The 19,938-nt window shown below is 39.5% G+C and overlaps 1 protein-coding gene across 1 annotated transcript in view; it reads right to left on the bottom strand.

Annotated features, from left to right (window-relative positions):
- Window positions 1–434: 434 nt before the first annotated feature.
- Window positions 435–19,938, bottom strand: part of LOC129626159 (ankyrin repeat domain-containing protein 62-like) — a 68,970-nt gene continuing 49,466 nt past the window's right edge. Inside the window, exons 13-22 of the mRNA XM_055545366.1 lie at window positions 19,385–19,418; window positions 18,970–19,105; window positions 17,066–17,279; window positions 16,177–16,360; window positions 11,817–12,770; window positions 10,028–10,192; window positions 6,746–6,915; window positions 5,213–5,441; window positions 1,689–1,734; window positions 435–529 (exon numbers count right to left, since the gene is read on the bottom strand). Of these exons, the coding sequence (XP_055401341.1) occupies window positions 441–529; window positions 1,689–1,734; window positions 5,213–5,441; window positions 6,746–6,915; window positions 10,028–10,192; window positions 11,817–12,770; window positions 16,177–16,360; window positions 17,066–17,279; window positions 18,970–19,105; window positions 19,385–19,418 (2,221 nt within the window). The 3' untranslated portion in view covers window positions 435–440. The remainder of the gene's footprint in view (window positions 530–1,688; window positions 1,735–5,212; window positions 5,442–6,745; window positions 6,916–10,027; window positions 10,193–11,816; window positions 12,771–16,176; window positions 16,361–17,065; window positions 17,280–18,969; window positions 19,106–19,384; window positions 19,419–19,938) is intronic.

Here is a 19,938-nt window from a genome sequence, read left to right on the forward strand (position 1 = left end):
CCTGCAATGCACGTGACCTGAGTTTGATCCCAGGGTCTGGAAGATCCCCTGGAGAAGGGAATGGCTCTCCACTCCAATATTCTTGCCTGGAGAATTCCATGGACAGAGGAACCTGGTGGGCTACAGTCCATGGGGTCGCACAGAGTCAGACACAATTGAGTGACTAACACTATCACTTAGAATATGGAAAATTCAACAGTGCTGATGTTTAAATCTGCTAAAAAGTAAGTTAGATGCAGAGAAACATCACTTAAAATGCTATATAAATTTTCATCATACACACATAATACAAAAATATTTTCCTTTAATAAATATTTTCTCATCATGTTTAATGGGAAACAACGAAATGGCATGGAAATGGTCCAGTAGAGAAACTTTTACTATTTATCTTTCTGAATCATGTATTTTTCCTTCCAAATCTGTATATCTTGTTCTTCTGTTTACAAAAGTAGGTCATCGCACACATTTGACCCATCTGTAGATCCTCGAGAAGACACTCTAAAGGCATCAGATGCAAACTGAGCATCAACTGAAAGAAAAGGAAAGAATTATATTCTTTACCTAAAAACTTGGGTTAATTAAGATTAGTAAACAAACAAACAAAAAAACCTGAGACCTTTCCTAGTATTCTGAAAAATGAAATATATCTATAGACGACACAACGCAAAATACTAATCAAGACTACAATTTTCTAATCTGCTTATGGTCACAGGTGGGGCTGAGTATCAGAGCTCCTGGTTTTCTCATTCTTCATTCATGTACTCATGCAATTGAGTGAATTGATGAATACTCATGTATTCATGCAAAGGTTCTGTGACAAGCACTGGAATTACAAGATGAAGGTGACCCAGTCCACCCTGAAAAATGATATGCCCTAAACTGGAAAAACAGACAATCGGGCAATTTCCATACAGAGTCACAAATACTAAGATATAAAAGATGGCACAAGGAACACTCAGGAGGGGAAGCCAGCTTTGTGTCAATACTGCCAGCTTTTTGGTGGAGGTGATATGTATGTAGCTACCTGAAGGACAGGAAAAAGTACAAGAGACAGAGGGGAGAAGCACGTACAGAGACCGGAGGTGAGCAAGCGAATCTGTGGGATCCTACACAGTCTGGCTGGTTAGATGCAGAGCTAAGCGGCAGAGTAAGGTGGTAAAGAGATACGGCCAACTACTTTGGCAGGACCTAAATTGATGTGGGTGTTTGGAGCGTTTCCTGAGGGTAAAAGATAAACTGGTGACGCATCTAGTGACAGAGAAATTTTAAAGTCACCCCCAAGTGGCAGCTACACAAGCGTGACTGCTCGAGTCTGGGTTTCCTAGCCTTAACCACTACCAGACACTTGAGACACTGATGAGCGCCACGTTTGCTGAGAATAGTGTCAGGGTGTAGGAAGACAGCTCCACAGGGATGGAGGAAGTAGAAGAAGGATACAGCTAGAAATAAAAAGAAACACACAGACCTTCAGAGACTGTTTCTCAAGCTATGGTACATGATGAATAAATGAAGAAGGATATTTTTCACTATGACTGCTCATGCTTTCACATTTTTCATTAGCTATGTATATAAAACAATATTTAACACAGCATCTGTTATCCAAACAATGGAAAGAGACGCCATTTATTGTTTACAGTGTATTTCAGAAATCAATGTGTAAATTTAATTCATACATTTTGGCAACATACCTTCTCTTAGTGCTCTAGCTATACTCCTGTCCAACTCCCGCCGCATCTGAAATAAGTCAAATATTTATCTTTAAGATAAACAAGTTATATGTTTATAACTTATTAAATGTGACTTTTAAATAATACTTTTAGAGACTAGACCTAACCTGAAGACTACCTCAGTAGAAAAAAAATCACACAAATAAAAGAAAATGAATTCCTACTTATTCTGCTTATAGATAACACAGAACATATATATGGAATGCTATTTAGATTAATCTGATAAAAAGTACAATAAGTATCAGTCTATCAAGTACACATAATTTCAGAGAATTGGGGAATGACCCATAATCCTCGGAATGACCCACAAGATTACTATTTTCTCCCCTAAAAGCTCCTGGCCTAAATATGTACTTCAGAGACTTTATTTTGTTTTCTAGGTGAGGATCCTGTTCAAATGGAGGAAGTAGTTTGAGTCGAATGTTAATAAGGAGAACACATCTGTGGTTTTCTTTAAACTTTTCCATTTAACAAAAACAAAGAAAGGTGAGAAAATTATATACAAGAAAACAATGTGCCAGCAAGATTTAATTCTGAAGACGTTTCGCGAGAAGGATTCTCTCATCAGTGGTAGTTTCCGAACTACGTCCCATAGAAGGGGAAGGTCCCCCAGGGGTCGCTGCAGGGTTGAGGAACAGAGAAGTCACAGATGCAGGGGCTCTGCCCACTCTTTAGCTAAACGGTTCTATACTTGTCTCCACTTTATATAACACGGTTCCACACAGAAGTTTTTTTTAGAAGAAAGGTTTTCTTTTTTTTTAATATATTTTATTTTATTTTTAACTTTACAATATTGTATTGGTTTTGCCATATATCAACATGCATCCGCCACAGGTATACACGTGTTCCCTATCCTGAACCCTCCTCCTTCCCCCCTCCACGTACCATCCCTCTGGGTCGTCCCAGTGCACCAGCCCCAAGCATCCAGTATCGTGCATCAAACCTGGACTGGCGACTCGTTTCATATATGATATTATTCATGTTTCAATGCCATTCTCCCAAATCATCTTTGCAGAAAAAACTTTTGTAAGGTATGAGACTCATTGATTTACTCAAAGTTCCTAACTCTACAAAAGAAGTAACAAAGCCAATGGCATTCTTACTGAGTCCTGGGCCAGCTACTTTCTCAGGTTAAGAAAAAACACATAGATTTTTAACTATAACATAGACAAAATGAATATATAAATCCTTCCTATATAATTAAACAATGCTTGTGGCATGACATGACTCTCTAACTAAATTATGTGCTTTAAATGCATAAATAAGAATAAATCAATATCAAACTCCTATTTGTAGCAGTTGATGTAGTTAATTTAGAAAGGATAAATATTTTTTAAAAACAGGACAGAGAACTTGAAGGAAAAAATCTTTGTTTGAATCAAGCAGGCCAAAACTGAAGAGATTCGTCCTTAAAAGGATGTTCATTTCCTCCAGATAAAACCTGGTTAACTAAAATCAGTCAACAATGAATTATCCACATTTTGGGTTATTTAGAACAAAATTTAAAACACACAACAGATCTCTCTTTACTGTCTGCTGCTGCTGCTGCTGCTAAGTCGCTTCAGTCATATCCAACTCTATGCGACTCCAGAGACGGCAGCCCACCAGGCTCCCCCGTCCCTGGGATTCTCCAGGCAAGAACACTGGAGTGGGTTGCCATTTCCTTCTCCAATGCATGAAAGTGAAAAGTGAAAGTGAAGTTGCTCAGTCATGTCCGACTCTTCGCAACCCCATGGACGGCAGCCTACCAGGCTCCTCTGTCCATGGGATTTTCCAGGCAAGAGTACTGGAGTGGGGTGCCATTGCCTTCTCCATCTTTACTGTCTAGCATACTTCTATCCAAGCTGTCATCATTAGTTAGTTTATACAAAAAGCATGAGTGTAATCTCAATTATAATCTAAATCTGGTCAGAAATTACAGCTGAACTTCATTCCTCAGCCTGAGGTTTCAAGGGGAGGACTTATACTCCTACCCTCCATATGAGAAGAGAGGAGATTTATCTAACGGGTGAGTTTGGGACAAGGAACTAAGAAGCGCTTGCTTGGTTCCAAATCTCTTCTTTGAAAAGATGTCGGTGCCCACAGTACTGTGAACTTGGGTGTGCAGTAGGCTGCCTATGTCTGGGATGGGGGTCAAGCATTTGCTTCCTCCCCTTAGGCCTGCGTGGGGAAGTATCCGACTTGGGATGAAGTTTTCAGAGGCCCGCTGTGACTGCACAGCTAAAGCACGTCCTCCAATTTCACGGCTCTCAAGTACTAAGACCCAACATAGCCGCAGTGCTGTCGAAGAAACTTTAGGTTGCTCCTCTATGATGGCAAGAAGCCAAATGAGAAAACAGGATGAGATTGCATTTAACAAGGGCTACTTTTCTCTGCATCACCCACATCACGAAAACACCATCAAAACGACAAACCCATGTGCACTGACTGAAATGGATATTTTAACCACAATGATTACACAATGAAAACTGGCTGCAATTTAAAGACTCCCCATCATTGCTGTCTTAGATACCATCCATCCAGATGATGTCAAGATAGAGATAAAGTGAGCTTCATTTATAATTTTTAAATGTTTGCATTAACTACAAATTTAGAATCATTCTACAACTGCTCAGCACGATAGTTTTTAGAAATTTAAATCAAAATTCTGTAAGTAAAATAGCAATTAAAGACATACTCTTGTACAAGAAAATAACAAAAGATGTTAACCTAAAACCAGAAATTAATCTTTTGATTTAGTATTACAAGTTTGTTTAATTCATAAAAAGGATTTATCTAGGATTCTTTCAAATAAAAAAACATCCATATGTGGTTAGTGTTTAGATGCCAGTGATTCACTTATGTTTGCTGCTGCTAAGTCGCTTCAGTCGTGTCCGACTCTGTGCGACCCCATAGATGGCAGCCCACCAGGCTCCCCCGTCCCTGGGATTCTCCAGGCAAGAACACTGGTGAGGGTTGCCATTTCCTTCTCCAATGCATGAAAGCGAAAAGTGAAAGGGAAGTCACTCAGTCATGTCTGACTCTTCGCAACCCCATGGACAGCAGCCTACCAGGCTCCTCTGTCCATGGGATTTTCCAGGCAAGAGTACTGGAGTGGGGTGCCATTGCCTTTTCACTTATGCTTAGGGGTAGATAAACTGCGGTGGGTGCAGCAAAGCTCGGAAATGATTATGAACCACTGCCAAAGTGAAATCAATTAGAAAGTCAAACATCTTAAAGTATACTTTCAGTTACTAGGCAATAAGATTTCATTTCTAAAGTAGAATTTCAATGCAGCTTTTCAAGAAATTTAAAAAGTATCTCTTAAAAATGAGAGATCTAGGACAAAAAAAATCATTAAATGTCTCCTTGATTAGCACAGTTAATGACTTTTTTACTTAGTGTGCATAAGTCAAATAAACAACTCAGAAGTTCATTAAATTAAAAACAAGGATCATTCATACCAGAAATCTGAAACCCAGTGGAAAAAAGATAAAAGAACTAACCTTGGTCAAGTAAGTCTCCATGCTGTTATTCGAAGGGTGTGGAATTGAGGTAGAAAACCCTACATTTGCTCTTGGAGTAAGATTTCCATTGAGCACTAAAGGATTATTGAAATTTCCAACACAAGGGGGCTCCAGGACTGGCCTCGTGCTAACAGTTTTGAATAAAGATCTGTTCTGCTGCTTCTCCACCTCAAGTTTGGTGCTGACCACTGCCAGCCTCTGATGAGTCCTGGGGAAGATGGAAAACACCAATTTCATTCATGTTTCCCTAAATTGTCTGCATTTTTTAAGTTGCCATATAGTAAATGGAATTCCCAATAAACTGTTTGAACACTGAAAACACAGAGCAGACCTCCTGTAAACAATGATAGCTGTAACCTTGCTCTAAAGAAGTACACATGTGTCTGGGGCTCCTCAAGTAACAAGGCACAGTTGGGAGAGGAGAGAAAGGGCATCAGGGAGAAAGGGAGGTGGCCTCACAGTGACACCTGCTGCCTCTGGGACACACCTGCCTCCAGGAAACAGTTCAGGGATGAAGAAACACCCCATCCCACCAAGCCACGTTCAAGCATTTGCTTTCACCACCCTTGTATACACGTTTCACTCATGACCTCGGAGAAATTAAGCTTTTGGCTCTGAGGTATCACCTAGAGCCACAATCTCAAGGGAGGACGAGAAAGTCAAAGCGTGAGGCTGAAAAGAGCTAAAACAGCCCCAGGATCAATTACAAGTATCCCCTGCTTTTCCAAACTTCACTTTATGTTACTTCACTTCTACGAAGGGCCTATGTCAGTACCTGTTTTTGATGATCCAAAAAAAAAAAAATCTGAAGACAATTTCTGGTCTCATTTAAAAAGCCAAAACTCTAAACAGTGTTCAGTATACGTTTACAGCGAGAGGCATCGCGCTCCCCAAGCAGGGAGACCGGCCCCACTGAGCTCCTTCCCCGGAAGCCACACCCCACATCTCAGCATCAAGTCGCCACAGCCCTAAACCCTGTCTGGGAGCACCTGTGCTTCACTTGTGCACATTCATTTTATGTATCGACTAGCAGAATGTGTCCTCAGGTCCCTGCTTCTTTGCTTTATGCTGCTTTGGCTTATGAAGGGCTTCCTAGGAGCGCTCTGCTTTCAGACAGTGGGGAAACCTGGACTGGGCACTGCAGGTGGGATCTGCCCTTTCCATCCTCCACACCCCTCAGTCGGGTCACTATATTACTTTTAGCCACTTTGTGACTTATCCTGCCTTTAACCCTTGTGTTCATTTCCCCTATTTCATAAGTACGCCTTTACACAGTGTGGGAAAACTTGACACAGTGCTAACAGTTTGTCTTAAGGCGCCCCCTTAGCAGTGGCCATCTAGTTAGCTTTCCCTTCCTACTAATCTCATGTACCCCACTCTATAAAAATTAGGCTTTAGATAAAAAAAATAAAATAAAATAAAAAAAATAAATAAATAAATAAATAAAAATTAGGCTTTAGAGACAAATTAATTAACTAAATTTCATTTCTGTGATTCTGTGTTTTGACTCACTTGTCTAGTTTATCTTCCAATGACTTTATAAGTTCACATTCTACTAGGTAGAGTTGCTTATATTTTTCCAACTCTGCTTTATTAGAATCTTCTTGCAAACTTTTCATTTTGGAGAGTTCAGATTCCAAGTCTTTAATTCTGACTTCCATCTGTTGAAATCCAGCTTGTGTCTAAGGCAAATTGAAAAAGATAACATTTTTAAAATAATCATTAACCTGGAAAATTCTACTTATTCCCTCTAGTTTTGAGTCAGTGATTCAGAGAGCGATTTCAAAGGTGAAAAAAAAAAAAAGAGAGCGGAAGTTTAAAACAATTATTGTTAATGTGAAGTGAATTAAATCTGAATTATAAAATTAAAGTGGAATCACTGTTATAGTAGTACTTATATAATCTGATAATTCAAAGAATAAGAGGATCAACTTAAAATTTTAAAAATTGAACAAGATAATAATTCAAGAGGATGGTACCAGTTCTAAACCACAATATTTTCTTTTCTTCCTAATGGTCTTGTTTTTTACCAATTGGTCTTATAAGTAAAAGGATTCTTTAGTGAGAATCATTCTGAAAGGTCAATTTAGTGATAACTGTGATGGAAACTGAAATATTTAAAGGGAAAACAAGCACCCCCCTTCCTTCCAGAAATCTACAAAACTAACTGCTCTAAGGGAGGCAGAGGAAACACCTACGCTGTATACATCCAAAATGTACTGTGCAGTGAGAGTGAACTCAAGCACGTGACAGACCAACAAATTAATCTGCAAAAACATGTTGACTTCTCTTAATTCCTCTACGAGATCCTGTCTCGCTCTTTCTTCCCTCTCCTGTTGATATTGCTCTACTTGACCATGTTCTATCATATTCATTTCTATATGACTTCTGAGGGTCACTACTTCTTGCTCCAACTTCTTTTTCTTCTCTCTAGTTTTTTACATTTCTTTTCATTAGTTTCATAGATAACTCCTGTTGAAAAACTTGATTTTTTGCATCCAGGTGCAGACCTTTTGAAGATGCAGTTTCCAGCTCTGCTGGAAAATCATCAGTCTTCAAGAATATAAAGATACTGTTTGCTAGTGAAGAAAGTGGACTGAGCACAGCCTAACTCAAACCCAGGATCAAATAAATACGATGGTATCTGTATTGTCGAATGTAGGACCAGGGATTACTCAGAGAATCAAGAAAGATGTTCACACCACCAAGAGTCACAAAATATGTTCTTCACTGTCATCTTTGTCACACAACAATTGCACTTGGTTTTACACTCTTTTATTGTTCAATAATATTTTTCTATCTTTCCTCCATAAAATGACTACAAGTCTACCTCTTAGTAGAATGTCTCTTACTCCTCCCCCCATCTTAATGTCCCAGGATTTTAAAGAAGTTTGAGGGATACTGTACTTTCACGCATTGGAGAAGGAAATGGCAACCCACTCCAGTGTTCTTGCCTGGAGAATCCCAGGGATGGTGGAGCCTGGTGGGCTGCCGTCTATGGGGTCGCACAGAGTTGGACACGACTGAAGTGACTTCGCAGGGCTAAGTTAATAAATCCCTTCCAAAAGAAGACTATGAGAATAAGACTCTAATTAATAAATCTTGTAAATATGGATTCTAATCCCATAAGCCTTTTTCTGAAGTACAAAGACGTTTTGCTAATTTGAATTGCATTCCAAACAGAATTATTTGCAAAGTTATAGAAATCCCATTTCCTAACAGTTTACAGAGATGATCCACACATTTTTCTGAACAGAAACAACAAAAAATGCCTCATTCTTGTAATCCTTTGTTACTGTCCATTTATGCAAGACAAGTGCTGTGCACATCAATAAATATTCCCTGTTACACCAATGTATACTTAGCCAAGACTCCCCCTCATGGAAGAAATGTCAATAGTGTAAAATCAGGGGCTAAACTGTCCCTCAGAGCCTAGGTAACAAGCACTGATGTGAAAAGGCTCAAAGAGCTGGACAGTCAGGAAAGCTCCATGAAGGAGGAGAGACTGGGCGCCAGGTCTGAAATAATGAAGGACTACCCAAGAGGAAAAGAAACTGTAAAGACAGAAAGGACAGTCTGAGCAAGGGCCAAGAAAAGGTGAAATCAGCCAGCTAACTCTGAGGATAAGATCCAACCACAGGGAAATAAAAACATGTGCACACAGAATCATGGAAATCAGTGTTCATAACAGCATTATTAATAGCCCCAAAGCGGAACCCAGAGCTGCATCTAGTGATGATGGATGCATGGCTTAGCTTACTGCTGACAGCCAACAGAAACGGAAGAGCTGATACTTGTTATCACATGGATGAGCCGTGAAAACACGACGTCAAATGAGCAAAGCTAATCCCAAAGGAGCATGCTGCATGATTCCACTTATATAAAATACCGAGGACAGGCATGTCTACAGAGACAGATATCAGACTGGGGGTTGCCTGGGGCTTTGGGAGATGGGAGGCCACGGGTGGTGGCTAAGGGATGCAGGGTTTCTTTTAGGGGGTGATGGAAATGCTCTAAAATTGACTGTAGTCACAGGTTACACCTCTCTAGACTAAGAGATACTGAACTATACATGTTGAGTGGGTGAATTCTATGATATGTCAATTATATCTCAATAGCTTTAAAAAAAAAATCCAATCCAATGCAGGATCCAGATAATCTTCTTAATTCTCTAGTTTGGATGTACGTATTCTACACCATCTGAATACCTCCATGCTTTTACAATATACTTAAAATGAAAAGGAAAGAAGGCAATGCCTAAACTTCAACTGGCTTATATAATACCTTTTCTGCAGAAGTTATTCTGAAATCCATGAAATATATACAGAACTCTACAGCCATTCACAAAAGAAAAGATGAGAAATGATAATATTCTGAACGTTCCATTATTATTAATGGAATTAATTATTAATCCACTAATATTATCCATTATTAATGGAATTATTAATCCACTAATATTATCCTCTGATTTTAATCTGGCTTGCTTCATCATGGTAATACAGTTATCACTTTAAAAAGTATTGTTTCAAAGAAAAAAAAGGCTCTCAACTTCTGTGTATAATGAGGCACAATTCCCAACTTTCCTAAGGGTAAATAATACAAGAAAAAAACAATATAATGCAAATGGCAGGATGAAAGTCTGAGTTTAAGAAACGAGTGCATTATAAAGATAATAAGAAAATTGTAGTAAGTTACTTGTAACAAAATTACAGAAGAAAGCTGACCATGAAAATGAGTGTCCTAAAACACTTTATCCTACATATTAACTGTTAACACGTTCAATTTCATACATACCTGACTTGTGACTTGACGTGGGTGCAGTTTACAATTGTTCTTCAAATCCTGTGCCTCAGCTTCTAACTTAGGACAATAACGTGACATGACCCTCAGTGAAGCCTCCAACATAGACTGCTTTTTTACAGCGTCATCCAGTTCTTGTTGAAGTTGTCTCACCACTGCCTAATAAGATGCTGTGTCACTGAGTTTATCAAATCACTTTACTATTATGTTATGTTAATAACAGATAACTCCAACATATGGACTTTGAAAACTATCGCCACAGACAGCAACTCACCTTCTTTTTTCCTCCTCACTGAATCTAGTTATAGACACAGAAGGGGCCACCCTCCAGCCTTTCTGATATTAAGTTACTCAAAGGATGCGGCCCCATTGTCCACACCCTGTCCCTCCCAATAAATCTGCAGAGTTTCACCACCTCACGTCCAGAAAGAAATGAGCGTGTAGGTGGAACAAGTGGTGGAGAATTCCACACTGTGGAAACATTTTCCTTTCCTTTGTTATTAGAAGCTTTGATTAACTCAGAGATCTTCACATATTCCAACCAGTGCTCATATCTTTCCAATAGATTCCTACCTCAGCAGAAAAATGGGGCCATTTCCTTGTTGCTTATCTCTTTTATATCTAGTAGGGTGTCTATGTTAATCCCAAACTCCTAATTTATCCCTCCTCCCCACCTTTGCCCTTGGCTAACCGTAAGAACCTACTGGAGAGCACAGGGAACTCTACTCAATATTCTGTAGTCACCCACCTGGGAAAAGGAACTGAAAAAGAATGGATACGTGTATAACTGAAACAATTTCCTGTACATCTGAAACTAAAATTTACAATTTTACTAAAATTGTAAATCAACCATATTCCAATATAAAAGAAAAATGAAATTTAAAAAGTAAGGTTGCTCCCATGGCCTTCAAGGAGCCTCGACAACTTGGCCTCCACCTGCCTCCAGACCGCAGCTCCTACAACCCTCTCCCTGACTCACTCCATTCCTGCTGCTCACGAATCCTGCCGTCCTTCATTTTTAGAGGACAAGCTTGTATTCAAATGATAGTAATTGATACTTAAAATGAGAATTATGAGCAAATTGTTTGTAAAAATATTAAGTAAATCATAAACAGCAGTGGGAAGATTAAATCAAGAATAGTTATGCTAAAGTTCACCACCTGAGTCCCAAATTATGATTTAATGATAAGTAGATGCATTTGAAGAGTTGAGAGGCTTTAAGAACAAATGATTCAAGGCTAAAATGTTTCCCATATTAACTCAAACTGACATGAATAAAAATAAAATTGTACCAACAAATATAACAAAAAGCTATGAGAAGCTACTGAAGCCAAAGTACGGTATACAAAATATAGCCTCTGGGAAACCTGGAATTGACTATCAAGATAATCCAGGTAACTGAAGCTTCATTTTGAAATATTCATTTCAGGTTTGAGCATTTCATTTATCTGCTTCATCATGATACTGAAATGTGGTAATATAAAGATTAAAATTATTACCTTAATAAAGAGTAGATTACTAGTACCTGTCTACGTTAACAATTCAGAACTAAATCTCTTAGCATTTCATAAACGACACAATGTCCCTATTCAAAGTAAAGGATTTCTTCGGTCTAATTTTTATTTGCTGGATACAAGGTGTGCTTTTAGGCTGGTTTAGAGACCATAGATTCACAGCCTGTGTATTTTTTATATTCAACTAGATTCAACATTTAGCCAGAATCAAGAATCACTTTGAACTTTCTTTCAGGAAGTCTGAGATACTTCTCCTTTTGGATACTCACTTCTCCTTCTGCTTTCTCATTTTCGTATTGACACATTCTCTCTTTTAAATGATTACGTTCCTTGACTAACTCCTTGTTTCGTTCCTCCAGCATCACACCTTGTTTCTCACGTTCGGCCTGAAGTTTTCTCATGATCTGCTGAAACTGGTCTTGGATGCTGATGACTGTTTTCTCTCTGCTGTCGGCTCTGTTTCGCGCGTCGTCCAGTTGCTGTCGGAGCAACATGTTTTCACTCTGGAGCTGAGATAATCTCTCTAAGGATTCCTGCTTTCCAAGGTATGTATTCACTTTGCCTTGTTGGTTCCGATACACGTGTTCAATGTCCTGCTTTTGACACTCTGCTTGGTTTAGGTCTCTCTGGACATGTTCTAACATCAAAGTCTTTTCTCTAAGGTCATCTCTTGTGTGATGCAGCTTGATTTTCAGCTTATTGAATTTACTTTCCACTGTAGATAGTTGCTGGGAAAGCATCTCGTTGTTATCTTTTAGATTAGCCACATCGGACTTCATTTTGTCCTGCAAGCGTAACCACTCGTCTCTTGCTCTCCGAAAGGCAAGTTCCAGGTCTCTTTTTGATGTCTGACCTTGATCACGATCGTGTAAGGCAGCAGCCAGTCTAGAACTGTAGGATTCCACTTCCGTTTCCAGTCTTTGTTTGCTTTCTTTTTCGTTCTCCAGCTTAGAGTTTAGCATTGCATTCTCAGCTGTCAGAGCATTAAGCTGGCCTGTATAGTGGGATACAGTCTTTGTTAACGTTTCCTCATCCAGATTTATTGTCTTTTGAAGGTCATCATTCTGTACTTTGAGAATTTCAATGTCCTTAAAATAGTTCTCTTCATTTTCCCCGTGCTGATTTTTTAGCGCGTCTCTCTCCAGTCTTAGCATGGCAATTTCCTCCTGCAGCATGTGGTTTTTGCACAACAGGTCTTTTGCTTTTTCACAACTATCAGAAACCTAAGTGAGACAAAGGAGATGTTTAGCTAGTACTCAGTAAAGTGACATTCCATGATTTCCTCTGAAATGAAAGACTAACTTATATGTTTATACAATGAAAAGGCTGCACCAAGTGTGTCTCCAACAGGAACAAATAAGGTTCAATACAATCCTCAGACTTTACACCAGCATAAATTCCCAAAGGTTCAAAAATTTAATGGAAGACAACAAATCCACGAAAGTCAAAAAGAAATCCCAAGAGACTTTTCAAGATGCTCAGAACTGGAAAGGCTTCTCTCTGAACTACAACAAACCCAGAAGGCTTAAAATAAGATTCATAGATCTGATTGCACTTAAAAATTGCATCTGACGTGGAATATTTATATAATGGAAAACTAGTAAGCCATAAAAAAGAATGGAATAATGCTATTTGCAGCAACAGGCATGGACCTAGACTTTATCACCCTAAGTGATGTAAGTCAGACAAAGCCAAGTATTATATCATACTGCTTATATGTAGACTCTAAAATGAACTTATTCACACAACAGAAAGAGACTCATAGACACAGAAAACAAACTTATGGTGACCACAGGGAAAAGTGGGGTAGGGGAAGGGATAAATTAGGATGTTGGGATTAGCATATACACACTAGTAGATATAAAATAACCAACAGAGACCTACTGTACAACATAAGGAACTACACTTAATATTCTGCAAGAAGAATCTGAAACGGAATATGTGTGTACATGTGAGTGTGTGTGTGAGTGAGTGTATATGTGTATTAGTCACTGAGTCATGTCCGACTCTTTGCAACCCCATAGACTATATAGCCTGCCAGGCTCCTCTGTCCATGGAATATCCCAGGCAAGAATACTGGAGTGGGTAGCCATTTCCTTCTCCAGGCTGCTGCTGCTGCTGCTAAGTCGCTTCAGTTGTGTCCGACTCTGTGCGACCCCATAGACGGCAGCCCACCAGCCTGCCTCGTCCCTGGGATTCTCCAGGCAAGAACACTGGAGTGGGTTGCCATTTCCTCCTCCAATGCATAAAAGTGAAAAGGGAAAGTGAAGTCGCTCAGTCGTGTCTGACTCTTAGCAACCCCACGGACTGCAGCCTACCAGGCTCCTCCGCCCATGGGATTTTCCAGGCAAGAGTATTAGAGTGGGATGCCATTGCCTTCTCCATCTTCTTCAGGGGATCTTCCCAACCCAAGGATTGAACCCAGGTCTCCTGCATTGTAGGCAGATTCTTTACAGTCTGAGCCAGCAGGGAAGCCCCATTTATATAATATACACACACACATATACATATATATCTGAATCACTGTGCTGTATACCTGAAACTAACAGAATATTGTTAATCAACTATAATTCAATAAACAACACCACTTGCTAGGTTTATAAACACTGCATCTGATAACTCCTATACATCTACTTCACAGTAAGAGCCTTAACTCTGTATAAATAGACTAAATTTTGTACAAAAAGTTTTTCCTTAAGAATATGCTACCTTCTAACATTTTAATAGGCAATTACAAGAATTACACCTATTGACAACTGTACTGGGCACTTCTACAGACATTAATTAACTCATTAGCTGTAATGATTCTGGAAAGGAAAAAGTTAAAAATATGAGTAAGCTGCAGCCTTTTCGCTAGGTCTTTGGACTCTAATAGTCTTACATCAAACCACATGTCTCTAGTACAAACATATCAATACAAATTAGCTTCCTATTTCATTCATGGTACATACACTAATGGTAAATAAGGTAAAATTTAGAAAGCTCTTAGAAAACTATGAGATTATTTGCTGCTGCAATAACTTTCATTATCTCTCCATAATGTTTAAAATAGTAAGATGGGGAAAATACAATGAAAAACACTTAATAACTATCACTAAATATATGTTATGCCATATCTATCACTGTTTTCAAAAGTTCCCTGTACTGAAACAGGACACTCACAGAGCAGAGTGCTCATTTTCTCACAAGCAGAAGAATGACACACAAAATGTGGTCTCTGAACTGCCTATAGTTTCCTCCTTACCATCAGGGAAGTGATAAACTAACCTAGTGATCAATCGAGGAAGTGACATCATTACCAAAACCCAGAATATCTATTGTCAGTAGCAAGAGTTCCCCCCCGGCCCCCGCCTTGGTGTGTGTGGGGGGGGGCACTTTTATAAGTTGTTCTAAAGAAACAACTTTTTAAAGTGTTCAAAAGTGTTTTTACAACTGATGTCACAGTGTTTACAAAATGAAAAATAGTAAATGATGTGAAAAGGTCGTTGACAGGGTATTGGTTAAAGAAATGACAGTGGAGCCAAGAACGGATTCTGATTCAGACACTGAAGGTGACGACGTGCATGGAGTGACCGACACGCTCACTCCAAGGCAGAAGGACTTGGTCGGGTAGCACAGTCGATGGGGGAGCACACGTGGTCTTCCTGGACTAAACCACAATCAGAGTCCTGGCTCCTCCGAGATAGTCACAAACAATTTGAGATCAATTCCTATGGAAAATATTAAAGGCCTCTCCTTGGATGAGGCCATCCTATGTCACCACCTGACTGCTCTAGACAAATGGATTTGAATTACAAATACTACCTTCCCAAGCTCTTCCCGAGAGCTTTTTGTTGTGGGAGATCTGCTGCTAGGACCTCGGGGATGGGACCCAGTCCATGTTTGAGAGGGATATCAGGTGTGGGAGCAAATTCCTCTGCTCTGAGATGCCACTCGAGGACTCTGCAGAATGAAGGACAACCAACTTCAAGAGTGTCTGGTTTCTACCAACTGCTGGAAAAAAACTCCTGCACCTCTCGAGGACGCCAGTTACCACCTGTCCTTGAGGACTCTGCTGTGAGGGAGAACCCAGCTGGGAAAGCAGAGCCAGCTCTGAGCTGTTCACGGGGCAGGTGCCCTGGAGGGCTGACGGGCAGAGGGAGGGGGTCCACGACCCTCAGCCACCTGCCAGATTGAAGGCCAGAGGCAACTTGATGTAAAATTAGGCACGATGGTCCCTCCCAGTGCCCCTTCTCTTCTAGACCTATTCACTTACCAATGGTCCTTCAAGGCAGAAGGATCTGTTGCTGAGGTGGGCTGAGAGCTTAACCTCCAGTTTCTACACCATTCTCAACCCTGTGGTTTCTCAGGATCTACTACTGATGTGACCTCTTCCTCCCTCTGCTCGAAAAAGTGCACCCAGCATGTCAACATCATACAATTCTTATTTCTGGCCTTGTTACTTTGGGAATTTTGAATTTCTTTTGTTTTTAACCATTAACCTAAAATTTCCTGTAACACTAAACAAAATGACACAAAATAAATGGTACAACACTAAATAAAATGGTATTTTTTTAAAAAGGGGATATTATAAATAATATTGATGAAATAGTGTTAGAAATTTGAAAATTTCACCAAAGATTACTCTACCTGATTCAGATTATTTTTCTCAGTCTTCAGTTTCACTTTTACTGCTTGGAGAGTGAGTTCTAGTTGCTGTTTCACTTCAACTTCTTTACTACATTCGTCTTCTTTTCTTCTCAAATGCTCCCTCATTTTTTCACATAACATATCGGCATTTCTTCTATTCTCGTCTTCTTGCTTTAAGGTGAATCTGCAAAATTTAAAGCTCTTCTTAGAAAATCATGAGATTATTCACTGCTGCAATAACTTTTGTTCCCTCTTCACAATGTTTAAAATAGTAAACGTGGTGGGAATACAATGAAAAGCACTTAATAATGGTCACTGTTTTCAGACAGAGGGTTAAGAATAAAACTGCATACAATTGTTTTCATTGTCTCTTGAGAAAAATGGCTACTTTATACATCTGTGGGTGGGAATGTAAAGAAATATAAACTTTCCTAAGAATAGTTTAGAAATATAGATCACAGACCTTTTTTAAGTTCTCATACTTTAACCAAATTATACAATATTATTAAAGAGAATGTATTCAAAATAATTAGAAAGGTAGAAATGAATTTATAGAAAAGGTGTTCCTTGCAGTATTAAATAGAATACAGAAAAGTGAAAAGCAACTGAAAGTCAATTTGGCAAATATTTAATGGGGTTTCCTTATGGTGGACTTCTGTATCGTCATGAAAATGATGATTTGGAAAAATATACATTAAGTTATTAGAAGCATTCACTGTTAAGAACCTGCTATATTATTTCCAAGAATTTCACACTCCACAATACTAGTAACACTTTCTCCCCTGTAAAATCCTAGAGGATAAGTTAGTCCTTATAACACGTCTACGTCTCTGCAGTATTAAAGGAAACAACAGTTCAAATATTTCTTTAAAAGCGAGATGTACAGTACCTCAAGCTGCTGAGCTCGCGTTCCCACTCCACTTTCTGATGCTCTAACTGTGATTTCATTTCTCTTGTTTCTGACAGCTCTTTCTGTAGCCCACGAACCTTACTTTTCATTTTGTAAAATTCTCCTCTAAGTAGTTCACAATGGCTTCTTTGAAAACCTACTAATCTTTCATGCGGAAGAATTGTATCTTGAATTTTCAACAAGCTAACAGAATCTGCATGATGAAGAAAACAAAGATAGAAACAAAAAAAAAATTATTATGAGAGTAATTTTTGAGTATAAAGGACTGTGCCTTTCACGTTCACTCATCCACGCACTGAACAAGTATTAAGTGTCTATAATGTGGAAGACAATATTCTAAGCTCTGCAGATAAAACAGACACCCTGGCTCTTGTTTAGCTTGAAGTCAAGTAGAAAAGAAAGACTTATGAACTCAGAAGGATACTCTAAGAACAGAGAGTTCTATGATCACATAACAGAACTTGACACAGACTGGGTCCAGGAAAATTTCCCTGGGGAAGAGATGTCACACTGAGAAATGAAGGATGAGCAGGAAGTAGTAAGTAGAGTAGGAGGAACAACCCTGTGGACAGTCTCCAGCTGCCATATGTTTTTAACCAAGACAGAGTGAACAGCTACTGATTTACCTTCCTGAGTGGAGCGAGCAAAAACAGCGCTGACAAAATACATTAAACAATGATTTTCATGACAAAGGACTTCAGGGAGTGAAGGACAATGATCCCGGAAACACACCAGGTTAGCCTAAGGAACGCCCCAGCTCACTGCCTGGAGAGAATTTCCAGGCCCCTACACGGGGAGAAGGGATGGCAGCTCAGTGCACCAGACTCCCCAAGTGGAGGTGATGAAGCTGAGAGTCTGGGGAAACCAACGCGGGCAGAGATCACAGGTCAGAACCGTGGAGAGGAGAGAGCAGAACACAGGAAAAGGACCCCGGAGATCTGAGGAGGAGCCCCTCGGGTATTCAGCAGAGGAACAAAGAGTGCACATGTGTGAGAAACCGCCTGAGACCAGGGAAAGACCGTCTGAAAAGACTACAGGAAACCGTGCCTGGAGCTCACGCACTCCCAGGGATTCTATCTAGCCTCCTGAGCCAGGCTGGAAACACTCCTACCTACCAGCAGAATGAACAGGGTAGTCAGCAAGGTCTGGCCTCCAAGGCAGGAAATAATCAGCCCTAGCCCCAGGGCCCCTCTGGATGCACCTAACACATCATGAGAAGCAAGAGCACAGAAGGATCTCTGGAAAACTCTCAATATTTGGAAACTAAGTCACACGGATCTAAATAACCCTTGGATCAAAGAGGTAATGAAAAGAGAAAGTACAAAGTATTTGGAACTAAAAGAAAATGAAAATGTTAAGACCAGCAGACATTTTAGGGAAATGACAAGCTGATTCTAGAATTCAGGTAGAAAGAAGGGTGAAAACTAAAACCAGATGGAACCACACAATTGTGACCTTTAACCGTGCAGCAAAGAGAGGCAACAGTTGGGCTTGAAGCAAGGGGGTAGCATGATGAGACCTGAATGTTTACAAATAGGTAATAATTACAGGTGCTGTGCAGACCGATGTTCTGCCAGGTGGAGTGGCAGGGAAAGAAGTCCTGAGATAATTTCAGTGACCCTAGGAGGAAAATGATGCTGACCTGACAGTGGGTGGGGGCACAGGAAAGAAGAGTCAACAGAAGGTACAGTGAGTGAGAAGGATCATAGGCCTGTGGCTCAGAGTATACACTCACGTTCATGCCCTTTTAATGCAAAACAAACTTCTGGGATGCACAGCACTGTAACATATCCCTGGCTCTAGAGCAGAACTGACAAGGTGTGCATATATCACTCCTCTATACACAGACAGGCTTTCTGTTAACATTTACACTGCGGTCCTACCTTTACGCCCCACGTCGAGAGGTTCTATTTCCAACCTGGAACTTGTAGAGTAAAGCCCGTCACCATCCTCAGAAACAGTCTTGGATGACTGAGTTAAGTCATCCAGGTCATTCTCGTAATTAATTTGTTCTTTGACCTACACGTAAACAATACTGTTTCACAATATCCTTAAATTATGTATAAATACACCAAGTGTACAGAGGTGATAAATCTCTGTATCAAAACAAAATCAGACATTTCTTAAAAGAAGAGATTTTTATCAAAAGGATAACTTTATCAACAGTGTTTCTAAATGATGTGTTCAAAGTAAACTTCTCTACAACAAAGGAAGATTTTCTATTTTACCACTATTCCTTCGACAAAGTATTTTCGACAAGGATGATATTTTTGAAAGTTCATTTTTTTTTTACTATACCTTCTTCTTTTCATACGGTGTTTTCCTTGCAGGCCTAAAAGAACAAATGATTCTTTTCAGGCTAATATTAAATATTTAAAAATACAAACAATACCTAAACTTTTCTTTTGTATATAAACTCTTTGCATTGGCAAGTAATTGTCTATAAAGGATGCAGAAATAAATAAGAGCAGCATTAAAGGACACAGAAAATATATCAGTAATATTAATAAGTATTAAAGTTAGATCCAAGGAAAAGGAAAAACATAAAGTTACTTGCGTTGTGTGATAGGAAACTATACCAGTGTTTTTGCACCTGTCCTTTTCCATAAGAACTAACTTTTATGGCAATACGACCTATCTGGGAGGTATTCCTTCAGTCCTTCTAAGAAAGAAATCCATTTGAATACCCAAGATATTAGCTTTTTGAGGACGTCCTATTCATAGGCCATGCATTATTAGAAACACCTGATATGTCCTAAAGCCATTTTTATCCCCACAGTCATTCTGGGAGATGGGTACAGGAAGAAATGGAGCACACAAAGGCTGAGGAACGGGCCCAGGCCCACTCAGCA

Source organism: Bubalus kerabau, chromosome 13 (assembly GCF_029407905.1).
Source record: "Bubalus kerabau isolate K-KA32 ecotype Philippines breed swamp buffalo chromosome 13, PCC_UOA_SB_1v2, whole genome shotgun sequence".
NCBI classification, from domain to species: domain Eukaryota; kingdom Metazoa; phylum Chordata; class Mammalia; order Artiodactyla; family Bovidae; genus Bubalus; species Bubalus kerabau.